This window comes from Suricata suricatta, chromosome 5, assembly GCF_006229205.1.
Source record: "Suricata suricatta isolate VVHF042 chromosome 5, meerkat_22Aug2017_6uvM2_HiC, whole genome shotgun sequence".
NCBI classification, from domain to species: domain Eukaryota; kingdom Metazoa; phylum Chordata; class Mammalia; order Carnivora; family Herpestidae; genus Suricata; species Suricata suricatta.
In genome coordinates, this window is record NC_043704.1 from 71513449 (window position 1) to 71529638 (window position 16190).

Here is a 16190-nt window from a genome sequence, read left to right on the forward strand (position 1 = left end):
TTTCATATAAATGGAATCATATAGTAATTTTTTGTCTGGTTTTCCTCACACAATATTGTATATGTAAGATTCATCTGTCATATAATTCATTCATTTTTGCTATTCCATTATATGGAATTATATTACAATTTATTCTACTTGTTGATGGACGTTTAGATCATTTCCAAATTTTACCTATTATAGATAATGCCACTATAAATATTCTTATACATGTCTTTTGGAACACCTGTGCATTAATTTTTGTAGGGAATATACCAAGAAGTGGGATTGGTGGGTCGTAGGGTAGGTAGGTAGAATCATTTAATTCTGGTAAAGGATATTGTCAGAAACCCGAAGTGGTCCTACCGATCTACGCTCCCAGCGACAGTGTTGGGAGTTCCCGTTACTTCCCATTCTCACCAACATTTTTAATTTTAGGCATTCCAGTGGTTTAGTAGTTTCTCATTGTGGTTTTAATTTGAATTTTCTTGATGAGTAAGCAAGCACCTTTTTACATACTTACCCTGCCGTTTGGAGTTCCTTCTTTGAGAAGTGCCTACTCAAGTCATTTGTTCAGTTTTTATTGGTTCTTTCTTACTGATTTGTGGGAGCTCTTTATAATTCCAGACATGACACCTTAGTCAGATGTTTATTATGAATGTTCTCTCATCTGTGGTTTGCCTTTCTGCTTTCTAATGATGATATCTTTTGATGAAGAGAAGTCCTTGATTTTAATTAAGTCCCATTTATCAATCTTTTCCTTTTCAGTCACTGCTTTTTTGTTGCCCACTTCCAACTGCATTTAATTTCCTGCGCTGTTTATATGCCTCTTCTCCCACAACTGTGAGATCCCTGAGGGCAGAGGCTGTATCTTACTCTCCTCTGTGTGCCCAGAACCTACCACAGAGCTTACAACATGGTGGGAGATCAGGAATCGCTTGGTGAATGAACGAATTTATCCACCAGATGAAGTAACACAAAGAGTCTCTGTGCATAGAGATTTTACTTCTAACGATGAAAACAAATAATACCGAGAAAACCACATGTTGATGCATGTATATAAGAAGGGGTAAGTATAACTGCCTATTACATTTTTTTAAACTACATACGAGCTGCTTTCTATGTATGCAGACATACATGTGTGTGGAGCAAAAGCTGGTAAATAACTATTCAAAAGTTCATTAAATAGAATCCATTTTTCATTTTCACTGAAAAAGGGAATCATTTAGAGCCTAAATGAATTCTTATGGCATTCCAGAGAACTGAATTTTGATAAAAGATAGTAGGTTGAGGACGCACAAAGCTTTATAATAAGAAGAAACATCTATTTATCTTATAAAACTCATTTACAAACTACCTCATTAGATCTTTACAACAGACTACAGCAAGTAAAACACATGTTACGTAGCTTTATTATGCAGATGAAGAGATTCTAGTGCAGAGGAATTTGACTTGTTCAGGGTTAACAGTGACTGAGGTTGGGGAAGTGATCCTGCTATCTTTTTTTTTTTTTTTTTTTTAGTTTTTTAAATGTCTTTATTTTGTGAGACAGAGACCGAGAGCAAGCAGGGGAGGGGTGGAGAGAGAGGGAGACACAGAATCTGAAGCAGGCTCTAGGTTCTGCTGTCAGCAGGGGGCTCAACGCGGGGCTCGAACCCACGGGCTGAGATCATGACCTGTGCCAAAGCTGGACGCCCTATGATCCTGTTATCTGACTATACACTCTACCCAGTTCTACACATTGATGCTTGAGCTTTTTTTTACCCCCCAACCCAGATTCCAACCACCTTAAGATATTTCTTCTTAGAGGCAGTACTGCGGTGCTTTGGTACCTAAGAGACCTGGGTCTCAATTCCTGCCACAAATACCTATTAGCTATGTGAACTTGGGTAGTATACAGAGCCCCAGTAATAATCTGGGCCTCAGTTTTTCATTTATAAAATGATGCCTACCTTGTAAGTTTATTTTGAAAATTAAATAAAATGTGAGATGCCTAGAATGAGTTGGTCCCCTCCTGCTGTTCCTGGATCTCAGCTTAGCAAAAAGATTTTATAGGCGGTGTCTGTTAGAAATCTGGTACTAAGGCAAATAGAGTGATCTGATGGCTGACTGCCAGGTGTCACTCAGAGTTTTAGGTGTCTCCGTTTCCAACTCAATGGCTTATCTCACAGCTGACATGCTCATAGGGGTATCATTAAAATAGTGCTTGTGGAACAAAGGGAAGTGGTGGAAGTTGGCTTTAACCCCTTAAATTAAGTACCAAACTTCTTTGGGGCTTATGAGAGCAGCTGTAGGTCTTTGTTTCTTAGGGTAAATGTGTGACAATGAATTCAATGATTAGTCTTACAAATAAAACACTTTTTAAAGAAACTACATACCTGAAATAAATTTTTACTTAGTAAGGCCAGCTTTAGTTCAAATTCTTCACATCCCTGTAGTAAGCCTCTATGGTAAGGGCACTGCCACAAAAGAACTAAAGCGTTACCTTTTAACCGATGTGTTAATAACCTTAGAATTTGGCTCCACTGGAGACACAACTACTAGTTATCACTTTGGTGGTGACATTTCTAGGGAGAAGCAAACAGAACCTAGGAAAGGCACACAGTAAGAACAGGGGTTGGGTGGGAAAATCATTTGCCTAATGCCATAAACCAAGACTGAAAGGCTTAGGAGAACAGGATAGACAGATGTTTCATCCTGAGAGATCCTGGGGGGTGTGAAGGCGGGATCTGAACCAGAAATAGAGGAAGCTGAGGACATGGAACTCACTGGCAGAAGGGAAGGGGAAAAGATGATGACCGTCAAGCCAGTCTTCCCCAAATAAGAGTGACAGACTTGTCAGCTTCCTTGTGGGTGGGCTCCAACCTCAACTGACAGCTGACTAAACAGGAGTGCACATTCCCTTAATTGGAAGGAGAAAAAAAAGGAAGATAGGAGATGTTGAAAGAATTGCCATTCGTACCAGTCCACTGAAGAGGAAGTATCGCTCTTTTTATTTCATTAGTGTACAAATATTACAAATGTCAATCCACTCCAGTTAGGCTGCTGTTTCCAACACCACAGAGATTGTTTCTTCTTGGTCTCTTTAGGGACTTTTTGCATCAAACAAACATTTCACTGTCCTTTTTACTTGACTCCAAGACAGAATTAGACCTAGTTGGCCTCTGGATCCTTTCTGAAATTCTTGCTCTTGGCTCCCGTGAGCCCGCACTCTGGGATTTCTCCTCACTGGCTACATCTCTTTGACTGGGCCTCTTGCTGGTGGGTGATCTGCAGGCCTGAATTCTGGGCCCTCTGCTCTGACTTTCTCCCCGGGTGACCTCATTCTTTCTCATGGGACTCAATTGTAATCTGATGATTTTTTAGATCTTGAATTCCAGTCCACCTCTCCTCCAAGCTTTGTGCTACCATGTCCAAATTCCTGTACTACTCCTACCCTTGGAAGTATCACAGTGAACATGTCCAAAACGATCCCCCCGGCAAACCAAACCTGCCTGATCACGTCTTCCTGCCTCCATAACGACACCGCTACCTACCCCCTGCCGGAAACTCGAGTCATTCCTGATTTCGCTTTCCTTCATTCCTCTACATCTAATCCAACAGGAAGTCTTTCCATTTCTACTTCTATACACTACTTCCCAGTTCCACGCTCCCTCTCTGGTCCTGGTGACCTCTGTTTTGCAGTTTGATCACTGTGACAGTCTCTCCTCTGGCTCTCTTCCAATTCATTGTCCACATAATAATGTCTTCTCTCACTACACTTGGAACATGATCTGAGTTCACCAGGGCCTACTAAAGGCCTTGTAGGACCTGGCTCTTATTCATTTTCAGCCACTCCCTTTGCTCACAAGCCAGACCCATTTGCCTTCTCTTGGAACTTCAAGTACATCAGAAACCCCCCTGTTCCCAGCTCTCACAGTGGTGGCTTTGCGTGCAGGTTTCCCTCCTACTCTTGGAATGGCCACCTTCTCTGCATCGTTCAGGTCTCGGCCTAACGGTTACCTCCCCAAAGTCTTATTTAAAGCAGAATTCTCCATATGCTTTTCTATTTATTTCACAGTATTTGAATCAAATCTTTATTTTTAAATTTGTCTGTATTAACTGAAAATAAGTTCCTTGAGCACAGGGCTGTGTCTTGTGCTCATTCCCATGTCTGTTATTTGGCACACAGTGAGGCCAGTTAAGGAGAACTATTCAGTGGCTGGAGGAATGGGAGAGATCCCCTCTCAGTCCAGTTTAATATTTTTGCCCTTGGCTGATCCATGTGGCCAGGGAGACCCAGACTTGGAAGAAGACGGCAAGTCCCATCAGGGTAGGTTGCTGATGCATGGGGATGCGGAATAGTTCCTGAAGAGCAAGAGAAAGAGCACACGCTGGTTCCTGGGGTTACTGTGAGCCAGGCAGTGACCTCAATTTCTATGACACAATACAATCATATCTCCTTGCTTTACTCCCATTAATTTAGTAATTCTTTTTTTCCTTCACTTGTTTAAACGGAGTCCTTAGTCATTATTCCTGGTCTGAAAGACTGTTACATGCTTGAAATGTCCAAATACTGACAGTGATAGGATCCTACTTTCCTAAAAAGCTAGCTCACCCAATGATTCATGACAGTGTAACTAACATTTACACAGAACTTACCAAAAATGTTCAAGATGCTACTAACATCAGAGAAGCTAACAAACATTATCCTTGACAATGCAACTATGAACAAACAGCTTTGTCAATAAATACTTTCGTGTGCTAGACATGAGAATATGAGGGCAAGCTTTTGAAACCTGGATGATATTAAAGTAGTATCTAGAGAAGTCTTCTCTCACAAAAACAGTAACAAAAAACTAATACTGAAAATTTTTGATTTTATTTCCAAGATCAAATATTACAACAGGACATTTACATGTATTTATAAAAAAAATGCAGCAGTTGAATTTATAGATCAGAGGTTTCCTTGAGTTTGGTCCCTCTCTCAGCACAGTGAGCTGATGTCTTCAAAAGACTGATCGTCCCACTCCCCTCCCACCCCCACCCCAAGTGCCCCCCCCCCATTCAAGTTGCAGTACCGATATAAAGCAACTGGGTACAACACAGCAATATTCACAATTTGGTACAGCCAAACCCAGAGGATCACCAACTGAAAGACCCCCACTTTAGAAATTATTTACCTATAGACTATGTGTATCTATAGATATACCACACACCCAGTTATCTAAGATTTCCCTGGTTTTAGAGCAAGTGGAAGTTCCACGGAGTCTTAGCCAGCAGTCACAGCTCCACTTTATCTAATGGCATGTTTTCCTCCTCCTCCAAGTTTAGATTTTCTACGGCCTCCATGTGTCTTCGAGTTTAGGCTTTCCCTAGCACCTTAATTATCACTTGCTTAGATATACAGGAGGGGCTCTAGTGTGTCATGAACAAAACAATTTAGTGGATGGTCCAAGTGCCCCTTGCTAACTGGTCCCAAGCCCGTCTTCCCACTTTTGAGAAGAGCTGCAGAAACCAATATCTCCTAGCACCATGGGATTAAAAACCCAGAAAACTGAGAACTCTATGTGCCTTTTAGGGAACACTTGCCAGAAACGCTACAATAGGAGCACTGTCTCTGTCCATGATTTTCTTGGACCCAATAACAAAGTTACACTACAGATTAAATTTAGAGCCTGTCCTGCATTAAAAATGCAAATCTCACTAAGACCACCACTTTGTCCAGAATAAGGATTCCCAGGGAATCTCTAAATACTGTTAGGAACTGCTTGAGAAACACTTTAAAGCAAACACCCCAAGCTGACCTCACTCAAGTCCCCAACCCACCCCATCCCTATTCCCCAAACGAATTTCATTCCTTGATTAACCTCTCTGAATAAGATGGGAAGTGAGGTTTGGGAAATGATGTGAAAAATGTTTAAAACGCATTGTTCAAACTGAACTCATACAAAGCATGCACAGAGCCTACAAACACTCCTGAGAGTATTCATTGAATGATCAATACCTACTTGAAAGAGGACTTTTCTGAAAGGGTTAAAAAAAAAAAAGACACCAGATGCTTAGAAGTGGTTAACAATCAAAAGGAAAACCATCCTAGAAAAGACTTTTAAAGGAGTGAAAGAATTGTATTTAAAAGATTCATGCCAAAGCTTGGATGAAAGCTCCTCAAAGTCTAAGTATCATGTTAGCATCAACTGGTACTCATTTCTCTGTATCTAAGACTAGAGGGTTATATCATCATATATAGCTTTACCATCTGTTTCCCAGCAAGAGTTTTAAACAGCCTTTCCAAAACTGAAGGTTATTAATAAGCATCAGAAAGTAACAAGGCCCAAGTCCCAAAATGGATAAGAAAAACAGCCCCTACTACAAGCTTGCTACACTCATTAACTAAAAAGTGGGGATCACATACTACTTTCATTCTAATTAGCGGGTAAAAGGGGATTTCCTGGTGGCAGCAGTAACTTCCTGTGAGGTTTACTTTACAGGGCAATAGGTCATCAAAAAGTTATTTTGAAGAACATATGATTAGGGTAAAAACCTATTTATATTTTGAATCACATAATTTATTGATATTTTTCATTAATAAGAACACAGAAGCTCCAAGAAAAGCATACTATAAAACCATTTTGTTGAAAACATTCAGATACTCAGTTGAGCATCAGCATTCCAAAGACATTAACTTGAAATAGAACCTGGTAACACGTACTCTTCTGAAGCTAGCAAGCTTGACCAAACGGGGGAGAAAGCAGAATGGCAGGGAAGAGTTCCAGATCAAGAATCTCTCCCTTATTAGTGAAGATGCTCATACTGAGTCTATGAAAAAAGCATATAAAAGATTTTAAGAGAAGGAGAATTCAATTCCAGGTCAGAATTTATCCAAAGATTTGAAATGTTCTCCCATTTTATTTATTTACATCTAATAAATGAATGATTCATGGTAGCCCAGTTAGATTAATAACTTGATGCAGATAAAAATTTTCTTATATCCAGTCCAGCGTAGTCAGACTATTCTTCCTATTTGAAGACTGAAGTGACCCTGTAAGAGATAAAATCTTAGGCCATTTTGGTCTATAGATAGGAAATACCAGACAACAAAAACTTGGTATTTGTTGCCACAGAATTAAGTACAAGAAAGCAGCCTTCTATAGTAAGAGATTAATGTGAGATTGTTCAGGCAAAATGCTACCATTGGTATTTGTATCTCTAATCCAAGTAAATCTGGTTATTTCTTGAAAATACTTTTCAGAAATGCTAAACTGTTTTACTGAAGTAGTTCATATTGGATTGCCCACCTCTATTTTGAGATCGTATGGAAAAGAAAAGGCTTGAACCAAAAATTACCATATTTATGAGAATGACTGAGATTCTAAGCAGTACAGAGCATTCTACAGGACAAAAATGGAGCTAGCCATTCTATCTACAGAATAAGAATTTTTAGGTACAGAGAGAAAATGAGCTATAAAACCGTTTGCTTCAAATTCTTCCCTTATATATTAATTTATGAAAGAAAATTAAAAATGTTACATATTCAAACTTAGAAATGGAACTTCTTAAACATAGCTAATTTTTTTGAAAGTCATGACTAGTTTTCAGTGAATGGATGTCCAAAAAATTGAGTATAGAGAATGGGAAAGTAAAAAAGAAAGCAGGATAAAAAGATTTTTTAACTAAAACAGACTCATAATCACATCCAATAATTTAATAACGAGATCACTTCACAGGAAAAAGATCAAAAGTCATCATAATCTCTATGAAAAATATTCTTGATTCTAAACTCCCTAGCAGAATTGACACAGGTTGAGTCAAAGACCAAAGTAACCAGCACTGAAATACCAAATTTCTATGTAACAAGAGAAATCAAGAGAGTGGTGCCTTGGTATTCTCCGTTGTTATTTTCTGTACTAAACGATATTCTTGCCACTACTCTAAACTGTGTACAATGCAATACTAACTGTCAAGGCAAGACAATAACTGATAGGCTACGTAAGGCAAATCAATGAAATTGAATATTCATAGGACACAGCTGTCTTTAAGTAGCCTTTTCATCGAGGCTTGTATTATTGGAAAACTGCCATGTTCATCAGTAGGGTTGGTTCTTCCTATCTCATTTAGTTTTACACAAGCCATCACTATTCAGCAACCTGCATCCCATGATTTTCTTGAGTAGTTAAGTGAAAGAGGGACAGATTGAGAGAGAGAGAAAGGAGAGAGAGAGAGAGAGAAAGAGAAAGGAGACAGAGATAATATGAATGACATAATGGAGATACACTCTTCTGGGATAAGAAATATTTTTAAAAGTTGGTCTAATTAGATCTTGAAAAAGTTGTTTCTGCTAAAATCAAGTATAAATTTTACAACTTAGTCAAATCGATTTCCTAACAATTGCTCATCCAGTAGAGTGCTTTAAGCACACAAGTAAAATAAAATTTAATTCTGATGTCAGTGAAATATTTGGTTCTCATTAATTACATTTTAGTCATTCTTAATACTGATTTGAAACCCAGCATGAAGTTTTAAAAATTAATGAATTATCTAGATGATCTAGATGAACTAGATCTAGAACTATGATACTCTCCTTTTTGGAGATTTTAGTCACACAGTGGGGTTAGATGAAGTTATTGGGCAAATGAAACCTGGACACAGAAAAAAAGCAAAAGAACTGATTAACAAGTAAACTTTTAATTAGCCTAGGGATAATATATAATAGAAACTAGAAGCATAAAATTTTAGAGTGGAAAGGACTTCAGAGATAATCAAATTCAGTGGTCTGTGGGTTCCTAGAGTTTTTGCAAAGGGCCTGCAATTTCATATGCACATTTTCTCCAGCTATGGTCTTAATGTTATTAATATGCAGCCCCACAACTCCCCACCCCTGCTGAACTTTAATAAGTCCTTTAATGTGAAAAAAAAAAACAGAACTAGTGATCCAGCCCAATTCTCTACTAGTAGCAGAGCTGTTCCCCAAGTGCACTCATGCCTACCTATGTGCCCCTTTATACATTTCATCTGTACCAGGGTAGGGAAATTAAATCTTCCCTTCACTTTCCAGTTGTTAGTGGCTCCTTCTGGTATTTTCCTAAGTGTCCAAGAGATCCTTGCTAGCTAAAATCTTTAGTCCTAGGATCAATAATCCTTTCCTACTTGGATGCTGGGAGTACACTACCCATCAACGTTGTCTAAGTCTAGTAGTTACAAAAGGCGGGACAAAAAAATACAGAAGGGTCAAAAACTTTGAGCTACAGTGTTTGCCATTTTTCAGTTTTAGTTTTTTGTGGACTTTCCTAATGAAAGTCTACACAAGTCTTTCCTTTTTCTAAACTTTTATTGTAATTATAGTTCAGCACCCCCCCCAAATAAACATTTACATGTTCTTCAATTCTCTCATGTGAAGTGTGTCTTTCCAACTGGATAAAACAGGAAGAAACTAGATATTAGACTTCAAGACATTTCCAATCTTGATTAAGGACTCAATAAATACCTGTTGACTTCTAGAGTCAAGGAAGTAGAATTTTATAGATTTTAAAATATACACATGGAGAGTTCAATAATCTGATATGGATGGGATAAGGAAAACTGTATCTTTTTCAAAAAATGGTTTTAAAAAAGATAAAATTATTTTTTAACCTTTCCACTTATTTTTGGCAAATTATGCCACATATTTTCCTTTCACATTTTTTATCAGTGCATCATTTTTAAAGAGCTATAATCAGTCACTCAAAACAGTGGTGTAAGTAAGAATTTATAGGCATAGTGCAAATCCCACAAGCTTTAAAAGGAAACAAAACGAGATGATCATTTACAGAGCCAAACACAGGAAGGTAACCTTTTGGGTAAACTGATTCCCCTCTTGTAGGAGACTACAGCAAGGGAGTAAAAAAAGCATGGACTCTGGATGCCTATTTTGATTTTGCCAATTACTAGCTGTGACATCCTGAACAGGTTCTATGAACTTCACTTTCTTCTGGTCTACAAAATGGGGAGAGTATGATGAGTTTTTGTAGAGTTCTTAGGAAGATTAAAGGAGAAAATGGACATCAAGTACCTAGCACGTGCCAGTTCCTCAAAATTAGTTCCCCATTCTTCCCTCTGTTCTTTCTTTGGCTGTTCTTTCTCTTCTCTGGTTCCTTTCTAAACCAAATTCAAAAGATGTTTCCTGTCACTTTTTCCCCCACTAGTTTTCATTCCATCTCCCCATATTTGTTTCTGTCCCTCTCAAAGTCTATCTTGTTCTTTTTCTCCCCATCTTTTCTCTTGGGCTGTTTCCAATACCTATAAGGAATGACTATTTTTAACTAATCTTACTAGCCTCATTTAATCTATTCAATAAAATATTTCCTCCAAAGAGCAAAGGAATTTGCAGGGGAAAGAAGACAAACTGGAGGAAGCATTCTCCTTCAGTGAATGGAGTTCACGAGCAAGGCAGTACTCCTTTTTTACTTACTCTTCCCCTGTACAATCCATAATCCCTCCCCCACGGGCTTCTATATCAAGCCCAGGATAATTACACTTCTGCCTCAAAAGAAAATAGAATCCTCTATGTCTTGTACTCTTTAAAAACACCAGTTATATCTAAGTTGGATCAGTATCTCATGCCCTAAGTCTTTGATATGCTTACTTAAATCACTTTCTATATCCTTGGTCATCTCACAGTTATCCAAGTTGAAAAAGTCACTTTGGTTTCTCATAAATGGATATGCCACGGCTGACCTCATTAAAAAGAACTACATCCTATGATTAGTGAACATGTCCCAGGTTCTTGAGATATGTTTTATAAAGAGTAGTAGGTAAAAAAATGAAACAGAATCCCACAGGGAAAATTCTTGACTTCACATTTTTGACAGATTTGGACTTTAGCTGTGACTTTGCGGAGAGTGGAGATGGGTGCCAACACAGCACCAAAGCTGGGCATACCCTCAGTTCTTACCCTGTGCTTCCCTGAAGTTTTAATTTCTGACTTTGTCTACTACCAATAATTTTTTAACCTTCTACTGCACCTTTGCTAGTATATAGCTCTATCCCTCAGTTAGAAGTATAGTATCCAAGTTCAGAGATACAATTGAAGAATTAACATGAAAACCATGTTTCCTCAATAAATGAGAAGCTGCTAGTTAGCCACGAGAGCCTATGAGAAAAACACCAAAATGGTATTACTCAGTCACCAATCTAAAGAGAGAACTTTGACTCAAGGTATAAATGAAATTGTAATTATATAAATATATTTATAAATATTTATACAATTATATACTTATACATAAGCACTTACACAGACTTAGAAAAAAATGTAGGAACATTAATTAATTCAAAAGGACTCACTGAAGAATAAACAGAATTTTCCATGATTTCTTTGAGGAGATACACAACTCATTCTTTAGGAAGGTCCCTCAAAATCCAACCATTAGAAACCATTTTCTATAATTGTGTACTAGCAACACAATAAGCATCTTTTTTTAACCCCCAAGTTGCCAAGAGAGTGATCTTAAAGTAGATGGAAACCTAAAGGTCTCTGAGCAACAGCAATTTATGTTCCTCAAGTAGAAGAATTAACCAATCCAAACCCCCAATTGACAAAATAGGTTCATTCTACAGAACAAGTTAAAGCTCTGATTTTGCCACCAGAATCACTACGACCCCTTCAGAGGACTCTATTTAAAGCTCAAAGTAAGAATTGAGCATGTGGTGTAGGTGATGAGTCAAACAGTATTACATAGATTCAAAATCACCTCTTCTAAATAATACTGAAAAAAGCTTTCACCGACTAAGTCTGAATGTGGCTTTTCTAGGCAGAAGAACCCCACAACATCTGAAGATTACCGGTAACCCTCTCCACCTCCCTTACTAAATGTTGTCTTTTATAAACTGAATTTAAAGTTCTTCGCCTTAGAGAGGCTTTCAGGTTCGATACCTTTTGCAAGAAAACAGTCGAGGATTTAAGCTCAGTCAGTCACCAGAGCCTTTTAAAAATTGTTCCAACCAGGGGTAAAAAAACGAACCATTCTTTCTAACCGTAGGAACATGGTTAGCAACTCTCAGCTGCATCTTTTTCTCCCTCCGCCCCCCGGGACATACATAAGTATGCCTTAAAGCACATAGGACAATCAATAACCATAGTGGTTACAACCACAAGCCACTGTACTGCATGATTAATTGAACAGCTGCCTTCCTACAGATCACTTGTGGACCCAAACAATGGAAGGGCCGAAGGAACTAATATGCTGTACTGGCAAAAACAGCAAGCACCTTCCTCTCCCAGTCACCAAAATCGCCTCACTAAACGTCCATTCCAGGACTAGCAGGATCAATTTGGTTTATAAAGTAATAACGAAGAAAGCGGTTTCAGGCTAGGATACTGAAAGCCACTCCATGCTACTCGCCCTATGTTTAACATTCAATCTGCCAATAACACATATCATGGACATAATTTTAGGTGGGAACATGAGAATCCTTTGGAAAAAAAAATTTAAATATAATGAAAAATTATTATAAGAGATGCTTTTTCCATGTAAACAAAAGCCTGGATATTTTGTTACGTGATATTTCCTACAGGAACAACAAAGTGTTATACAATTTCTTTTCCCTACCAAAAATGGGGCTTACAAAAAACGACATTGTTCTTATTCTGAATCTAGCCATTCCTTTACTAAAGGAGCCTGAGGAGTAACACTATCACTTGATCCCAAAGATGTGCCACGCAAGAGACCACTTATTGGAACACACATTTCCTGCTGCCAGTCAGTACTAGGAGGTCTAATTCTTACACTTCCATTTGGTCACCAGATTAGGTAAAAAAGAAAGAATAGTAGGAAAAAGAAGAAAACAGAAGAGGAGTGAAAAGGGGGGTGGGGGAAGAGACTGAATATAGGAGAGAACAAGAAATAAAAGAGGAGGCAGGTGACTTGCTTGCCCAACTTTGGCTCTATGGTCCTATGAGCCAAAATGCATACTTAGTGACATGGTATCTCACAGGAAAAGGGAAAAAAGGGGTAAGCTGAGAGAGGTCAGGCCATGATATTAATTTCTTTCCTGCACAAAGACAGTCTCTTGAGGACAAAGGCCTGCCTCTTGTAATGTAATGTCATAGTCCAGATGAGAGAGTTTCCTTCGAGGGAAGTTGGTGAGAAGTTCAAAACGTTCATTTGGATATCCTTTAGACTGGACGTGCTTCACCAAAGCCTATGAAAAATAAGAGAAAGACAAAGCTGTCAGATGGAAATAAAAAGAAAGACTATGCTAAGGAATTAAATATCCTATATTCATTTTTATCATATCAGATGAGACATTTGAAGTTTAAGTTATTCTTTCACATCATCAAAGTTTACCCTTATATACCCAATAAACCCAATTTCTATTTGTAAAATTGCTGTCCTCTTTTTAAACGTTTAATCAATTTCTTTCCTTCTTTTGATCAGAGACGATATGTCTTTCAGTCTACCCACAGACAATCCTCCTGTACACTGAATCCCTTCCTGCCTTCCTAGACACCACGCCACTGCAGAATATACCCATTTATAAGTATCTTCGACATTCCCTCTCTACATATGCTTCCCATCGGACTTAAACATGTTCAGTCCTTCCTTCAATCATCTTTTCCCCTCTGATTATTGCCCATTCTCCCACTAGCTTCATAACCAAACTTCTCAAAAAAGTCATCTATCCTTGCTCTGCCCACTGTCTCCTCTCCCATTCTCTTCCAAATGCTAGACAAGGGTGATATTTCTGGGTATCAGCACCATCGGCCACAGCCTACTTGTACTCACAGTCTTGAAGAATCAAATTAACTATCTCCTGCCACAGCAAGCAGCTGGGTATGGACACCTGATCTAAGGGGGATTTCACTCCTAGGCTAGGCTACGCCAGTCAGGCCCATTCTCTTCTCCAGGGGTTAAAAAATAGAGAAGAAAGGCCCTCAGCATCATTAGGATAAGCCAAGTACAGGCTGAGAGGTAAATAAAAACCACCAGTATATAGAGAGAAGAATGGTGTGAAGGAGAAAATCACAAGAGGGAAAGAAAACAAGCCCCATGAGAGACACACAGGAAAACAATCTTGGTTCTTAACCCCTTCGTAGTTTCAGCTACCAGGAAACCCAAGAGCCCCACTATTATAGTCAAAAGACCCACCCCCCCCCTCCCCTTTTCCAGGTAATAATTTCAGTTGGGTTTCTATCCTATGCAGTCATGGAACAGAAAATCCTTGACTGGAGAGACCCTATGTAACTTGCTTAAGATAATTTAAGAAGGAAATCAAGTAATTAGAATTAAGATTCACCACAGTTAAGTTTCCAGATAGGAGCCAGACTAAATACCATCTAGTTCAAAGACTCATAAAGCCAATTATGCTAATCAATTAGTTTCTCTGCTTCAAGTAAACACTTCCAATTAGATATACTTACCAGCAGTTTAGCTTGCTCTGGAAGAGTGATCTGTTCCCTTTTTCCATCTGGATACCGCAACATCAGTTGTGCTTTTGGTCCTAAACAAAGGGGTTAAAAAAAAAAAAAAAGATACAACAGCTTAAGACAGAAGCTAATTTAATCAAATATATAAACCCCTTCAATATCATTCAAGTTTTGAGTAAAGCAGGTCTAGAACATAACTCACCATTCACATCTATGCCCTCCACTACTCCATCTGATTTTTCAGGTGACATCTCCAATATTTCTGAATCCACGGCTGGCAACCCTTGGTGGTTTGTTGCTGTTCCAGGCTCAGTTCTGGTTGGGGGCTCAGTCAGTGGCCTTCTATTCTCCTCTTTTCTATGCCCCAAATCTTTATGGGGAGATTTTCTGGACTTGGCAAGATTCTCTATCTCCTCTTCTTCATCAGAGCCACAAACAGATATGAACTCCTCACTGCCAGAAAAAAGTTCAGATTCAGATTCTTCATCTGAGCGGCTATCCTGTTTTGTCTGTGTTGAATCAAAGTGTGTCTCTTGCAAGGAGGCTCTGATGGCAGCTTCTAGCTGGCTGTCTTCACTTGCATCTATAAGGCTCTCCTGCAAGTTGCAGTCATAAAACATGGGTGGAAAGAAAAAGAAAACAGTTAAACCCAAAAACAGATGAAGTCAAACACGACATAAGAAATGTAACAGCTTGCCAATATTATTTTCTGAATGTTTCTCTTTACTAAATTTTAAGCTATGTAAGTGAAACAATTTGTCTTACACAGTCAAGAGGGAATGTATATTTTAAAAACAAAAATAAAAACTGTCCTATGACCTGGCACAATGGTGTTGCAAGCACAAGTTTTCTTCACATTAAAATAAATAAAATCAAGGAAATGGTTTATTCGCGGCCCAGAAAAATATAAGAATTAAGGTTTTAAATAGAAGGCCAAAACACTAGTTCTTAAAATATTCAATACATGGGGCGCCTGGGTGGCTCACTTGGTTAAGTGTCTGACTTCAGCCTACATCTTGATCTCACAGTTCATGAGTTCGAGCCCTGCTTCAGGCTCTGTGCTGACAGCTCAGAGGCTGGAGCCTGCCTCGGATTCTGTGTCTCCCTCTGTCTCTGTCCCTCCCCTACTAGCACTCTATCACTCTCTTAGAAATAAATAAACATTAAAAAAAATTTTTTTAATGTTCAATACAGAAAAGGATGTCTATCTTACTCATTCCTATATTTTTCAACGAGCACTGCTTTGACACAGAGAGGATAACAAATCATTTTGCAAAAAATCTAACAGATCTGTAACATCTGAACCAAAATAAAACAGCATATAATAGGGAAAAATAACAACTGTATTTCCCCAAGCTTAATTACAATGAAGGTTTTCACTGTGATCATGAGAAATGCAAATTTCAAGTTTCCCCCTAGTACTGTAAAAGTACTGTCACAAATATCACTAAACAGATTGAGTCACAAAATATGGGTTGTTTGAATGGAACTTAGATCCTAACTCAAATCATTAAAAAAAAATTTATAAGGTAACAAAATTTTGTAAATTGTATAAGTTGAACAGTAGACATCTCATGATATTAAGGAATTGCTGTTAATTTTTTAAGAATGTGTTATGGGGTATTGTGATTGTGTTTCAAAAAAAAATAGAGTCTTTATCTTCTAAAGATATATGCCAAAGTATTAATGAATAAAAAAATGAATTCTGAGATTTGTTTCAAAATAGTGAATAGTATGGACTATAAATGAAACAAGACTGGCCACATGCAATAATTACTGAAATTAGTAAATGAATACATACAGGCCCAATAAATTCCTACTTATGAATATA

At 38.2% G+C, this 16190-nt stretch overlaps 1 protein-coding gene across 1 annotated transcript in view; it reads right to left on the reverse strand.

Moving 5' to 3' along the window:
- Window positions 1-6505: 6505 nt before the first annotated feature.
- Window positions 6506-16190, reverse strand: part of UBXN7 (UBX domain protein 7) — a 61762-nt gene continuing 52077 nt past the window's right edge. Inside the window, exons 9-11 of the mRNA XM_029939533.1 lie at window positions 14562-14955; window positions 14354-14433; window positions 6506-13134 (exon numbers count right to left, since the gene is read on the reverse strand). Coding sequence (XP_029795393.1) covers window positions 12973-13134; window positions 14354-14433; window positions 14562-14955 — 636 coding nt within the window. The 3' untranslated portion in view covers window positions 6506-12972. The remainder of the gene's footprint in view (window positions 13135-14353; window positions 14434-14561; window positions 14956-16190) is intronic.